We start from the raw sequence: 4,582 nt of genomic DNA, 5'->3' as shown, positions 1-4,582 counted from the left end.
CAACCAATCAGAGTGGGAACAGCCAGAGAACAAATGGTAGGGCAGAGGTATGAGGAACCACTCACCAGTCCCACAATGGCCAGCTCAGAGCCTCCTAAATAGTGAAGTGGAGGCACCCATTGATAGAACATTTGATGCCATCAGTAGAAAATTCTTACTATTCCCAGTCTCACAGATGCCTAGTCAAGTCAGCTTGTAGCAGTCTGTTGTCTTCTCTCCCTATCCCTCCAGCCTGACGCAGATGGCAGCTGAAGGTTACCTTCTCCTATGTTTTGTGTGCTTGTACATTGGGGTCAGACCCCCTTTATTTCTGATCTACCTGTTCCCTCCTTTTTGTGGCTGCTGGTAGATGTGTAGTCCCGAGGCAATAAATCAATCGCTATGCAATTATTATCTTGTCACATTTGGCTATCTTGCCACTCTCATTCCCTCCCCATGCCTGGCTCATCAAACCACTTAACCCTACACTGAACTTAATCACATGCTGAGATCTCATTGAGTTCAGTGAAACATAAACACACTTTTAAAGTTATGCATGTGTTGAAGTTCTCTGCTAAATGCAGGCCTCTCTCACTAGGAGAAAAGCAGGTATATTTTCTCTTATTAAAAGCAGTGATTGAGGATGTCTTACCTTCTGGTCCAGGGGGGCCAGCCACACCTCTTTCTCCTGGTTAAAAGAAAGGAAGCAATACAGCAGAAGAGCTCAGAACTGAGTTTGTCTACTGAAAACAGTTGGTCAGATTCATTGTATGTAATATACATGGGTAAAATGAAGCATTTTATGTTGTTGACTTCCTTTTTGTTACTTTACCTTTCATCCCAGCTGGTCCTGCTTTTCCAGGGATCCCTGGGGCTCCCTTTTCCCCTGCACAATACCAGAGACAGAGACTTACACATCTGACAATATAGAAAAGTGAAAAACTCCTTGCACCTAAACCAGAAGAGAACTCAACTCCAACCTCTGAGATTTTTTCAATAGCATGTCTAAGGTTCATGGGCTCAAATGTATTTTAAAAAAATTAATATCACCTAAAAGTGTTCTATACCCTTTGGATGATTTGCTTTGTGATCCACAGCCTTCAGGTATCCACTCCATATAATAGAAGCTTGGGGAGAACTCCAAGGGCTACAATTTTATTTTCTAAGTAAATACTTAGCTCCTGGGAATCTACCTTTCAGTCCTGCAGTTCCTGGTTCCCCTTTGGGTCCTGGTGCACCAGCTGTCCCGGGGCACCCGCGCAGAATGGTGAGTTTATCAGAACCATTGAGACCCACAATGCTCACTTCTGGAGGGACAAACAAGCCAATGAATGATGTTAACATGGTTTTGATTATCTGAAGTATTTTGCAATGTCTGGAGAGAAATGTTTACTTGAAATCAGAATCTATTAATCTTCTCTTCATTGGCTCTGCATGGAGGAAAAAAACAGTCAGTGCTGATGTTAATAATGAGAGATATCTAGTATTATGAATTCTTGTCTTCTATTGAATTAGACTTTGGGAGGAGCTTGAAGGGGGAACCTCAAGATGTTTTGTTTCAACTCCTGTAGATACTTAGCAACAGTGGATTTAGATTTAAGAAGCATAAGTGTGATTATTCTCATAGGGCTAAAGGAAAAGAAAATTGTTGATGAAATGCTTGATCATAGGACAGTAGATTGCCTTGGTCTGCAGGAAGCCGGGTTTGCAGGGTGCTAACAAGAGTGGGATAGCTGTTGTGTGGGGTCCTTGTTAACCTCCTTAGTAGAGGTTAAGTAGGAAGACCGGTTTAAACATGCAAACTGGCAATTGTTTTGACCAGCTCACAAAGTGGCTGGAATGTTTTCAAAAATTTGAAATTTACATGCAAAAAAAAAAAAAATCAAAATTTTATCACAACTTTTTCTTCACTGGTTGACCAGCTCCCTTCCTAGGAGGTGGGAGAAAAGCCCTGGGAGATGGGACATCTACGAAATTTCTTACAGTCGAATAGGAGGACAGGGCACTGACTTAAAAGCCCCATTCCTTTGTAAGATCTGCTAGCATGGGGCATTGCAGTGCTGTTCCTTCCTGAATTAGGAGTACTTTAAATATGAAAGCGATTTCCTGGCAAACATGTAATTAAAGAGAGGTGAAGGTCGAGTGGACATGTTGGCAACATAAGAGTAAACGACACCGTGGTAAATGACACTTGGGTAAAGGCATGTTACGATCATTTTGTAATTTAGTACTGCAAACCCAAATTGGTGATAAGGTTAAAATGAGTACAGAGCTGTGACTACCCCCAAGGAATCTATCAGAAGGGGTAAAAAATTTGGGGCCAAAGCTGGTTTTGAAGAAATGAAAATTCGGGTGGAAAATTTTATATATTTTTGCTGAAAAAGTGGAATGTTTACTGCACTGCCTACTGCAAAGAGGGAACCCCGTGGTGTCTCATGGGAGAGGAAGTCCAACCAGGCAGCTTGGCTGTCAGAGAAAAATAAGAGCAGGAGCCAGCTGAACTCCTGTAGGTGCTGCGGTGGAACAGCTTCAGAATAAAGCTATTTCAAATGAAAGTTTTGCGGGGGATTGTTGTGTTTTGGATGAAATCTTGCAATTTTCCATGAGCGACTCTTCCTTTTCCAACCAGCTCTCACGTCAATGGCAAAGAGCACTGTACCTGCATGAGACACACCTGCATGTACCAACAGGGCTCTTTTTTTGCATGACGTTGCCAGAGTTGTTTCCTTTGAAGGGTCGTAAGGACATCAGCATATTTCCAGGTGCATGAGTTGTACTTACCCTCAAAAGAAGGGGCACTTTTTTTATAAGAAGCTTACACAGGATTGTATTGTTTTCATTCACTATTCAATAGGGTATAGGAACCTCACCTAACCTCTGACAGCAATAAATGGGAGGTAACTTGTAATGAAGAGATGCTATGAGTCACCTTATCCTCACTGTAGAGTTATTTATTAGAGTGAAAATTTGAATAATTCTGTGCTATCCTTCCTGCCCCCTCCTTAAAGACTCTCTATCTTCAAACAAATTATGACTGGGTGCATTTGCAATTCCGCATGTGATAGATAGGGATCTAGCCAGATCATCATTGTTAAAACATAACAATGGATGTTTTACTCACCTGGGCAGCTGTCCTCAGCCTTACAGAACACTGCTGCTACCATGAATAAAGCAACAAGAGTTTGTTGTATAGCTCTCCCCATGCCGACTGCTGGTCTCTGCATCATCAGCTTGTTCACCTGGGTCTTGGCTTTGGCTTTAGCATTTCAGTGCTTTGACTGCTTTATATGTAGCAGATATACATACCCACCTTTGAACTTCCAGCCCCCACCACACATCAATTCCTGGTTTTTTTCAGCCATTTCCCATTAGAAGGCTGTGTGGAAAGACTGTATTTACTTTAAGTGGAAGCTATTTGTCTTTTGTACTGGGTTTCATCTGTTATCTAGTGGATTGCAAAACTCTTGCAAATGTTTGGGCGCTCTGGGTACTAATACTAATCTGGTCCCAGTAGAAAAAAGTCTTTTTTTCTCCCTTAATCTACACACTGGGACCAGATTAGTATGAGTTGTTATGCAAGCACAGAACAAAAAACAATGGTCTCCATCCCCAAAGGCTTATTGTCACAATTAAGACTGCTGTTTCTGTTTTTTCATGTGTTTTTTTTAACTCCTTTCTGTTTTTTTTCCAGTTGTTTACCCTTCTATCTAATGAATTCAGGCAGTCAGCGTGGTGGGTCACCCAGCCATGGTACACGCCACACAGCCAATGTACACTAGGACTGTGCGAAGTTTCAGGTGCTGATTCGATTCGGAGGAGATTCGGCCCAATTTGGTGTGATGTAGCGCGGGGAACTGGGAAGCAGTCCAGCTGGCTGCCTTCCGCCCCCTGCCAGATCTTGCACTGGGGATGGGAAGTCAGCCCAGCTGGACTGACTTTTCATCCCCAGCCTCTGGTTGAAACGTTTTGACTTTCAAAACGTTTCGACCAGCCTCATTTTGTTTCGAGGCTATTTCGAGGGCCTTTATTTTGCCCTGATTTTGCTGTTTTGACCTCAAAATTGGTCAAAACAGTGTCGGAACGAAACGGCTGGCGAAATTTCACACAGCCCTGCTGCTTTGTACTGATGTCAAATGGCCAATTGGAGATGTCTTAATTTTGCTCATGACAGGAAAGAGTAAGACATAGACTCTGGCAGCTGAAAAGATCTGTATGATTTTCTTTGTTGGGCAGCATGTGGTAGGTTAAGCTGGTCACAGAGCTCCTTTGTTGCCTGACTGTGGGTGCATCTACTCATGCAATTAATGCAATGTGATAAACTTCAGGGCAGTTTGGACCAGAGTACACTGGCCCTAGGCGCAGCATCTACACATGCGCTGGGGACAGCAGCACTCTGAGCTTGGGTGGAGCAGACCCGGGCTGTCAGCAGGCTCAGATTAACCCTTTAGTGGGCCGTAGGCCCATTAAACAAACTCCTGGGTCCCTACTTAATACTGTATATTTATATTACTTTTTCACTCAATAATTATAGATTCATAGATGATCAGGGTTGGAAGGGACCTCAATAGATCATCGAGTCCGACCCCCTGCATAGGCAGGAAAG

The 4,582-nt window shown here is 43.0% G+C and overlaps 2 protein-coding genes across 3 annotated transcripts in view; one reads left to right on the top strand and one right to left on the bottom strand.

Annotated features, from left to right (window-relative positions):
- The window catches only part of LOC102381825 (dual specificity testis-specific protein kinase 1-like), a 55,716-nt gene extending 54,558 nt beyond the window's left edge, over nt 1-1,158 (top strand). Inside the window, exon 9 of the transcript XR_003095494.1 lies at nt 824-1,158. The gene's annotated coding sequence lies outside the window, so the exon portion shown is untranslated. The remainder of the gene's footprint in view (nt 1-823) is intronic.
- LOC102380109 (ficolin-1-like) overlaps nt 1-3,959 on the bottom strand; it is a 14,553-nt gene extending 10,594 nt beyond the window's left edge. The window contains exons 1-4 of one of the 2 annotated variants that reach the window (XM_014522753.2): nt 3,101-3,959; nt 1,173-1,286; nt 812-865; nt 632-667 (exon numbers count right to left, since the gene is read on the bottom strand). In XM_014522753.2, the coding sequence (XP_014378239.1) occupies nt 632-667; nt 812-865; nt 1,173-1,286; nt 3,101-3,206 (310 nt within the window). In that variant the 5' untranslated portion in view covers nt 3,207-3,959. The remainder of the gene's footprint in view (nt 1-631; nt 668-811; nt 866-1,172; nt 1,287-3,100) is intronic. The other variant, XM_025211185.1, reaches the window with a different exon arrangement.
- Between the last annotated feature and the right edge of the window lie 623 nt (nt 3,960-4,582).

Source organism: Alligator sinensis, unplaced genomic scaffold, assembly GCF_000455745.1.
Source record: "Alligator sinensis unplaced genomic scaffold, ASM45574v1 scaffold323_2, whole genome shotgun sequence".
Taxonomy (NCBI): domain Eukaryota; kingdom Metazoa; phylum Chordata; order Crocodylia; family Alligatoridae; genus Alligator; species Alligator sinensis.
This window is presented reverse-complemented; position numbering and strand designations above follow the sequence as displayed.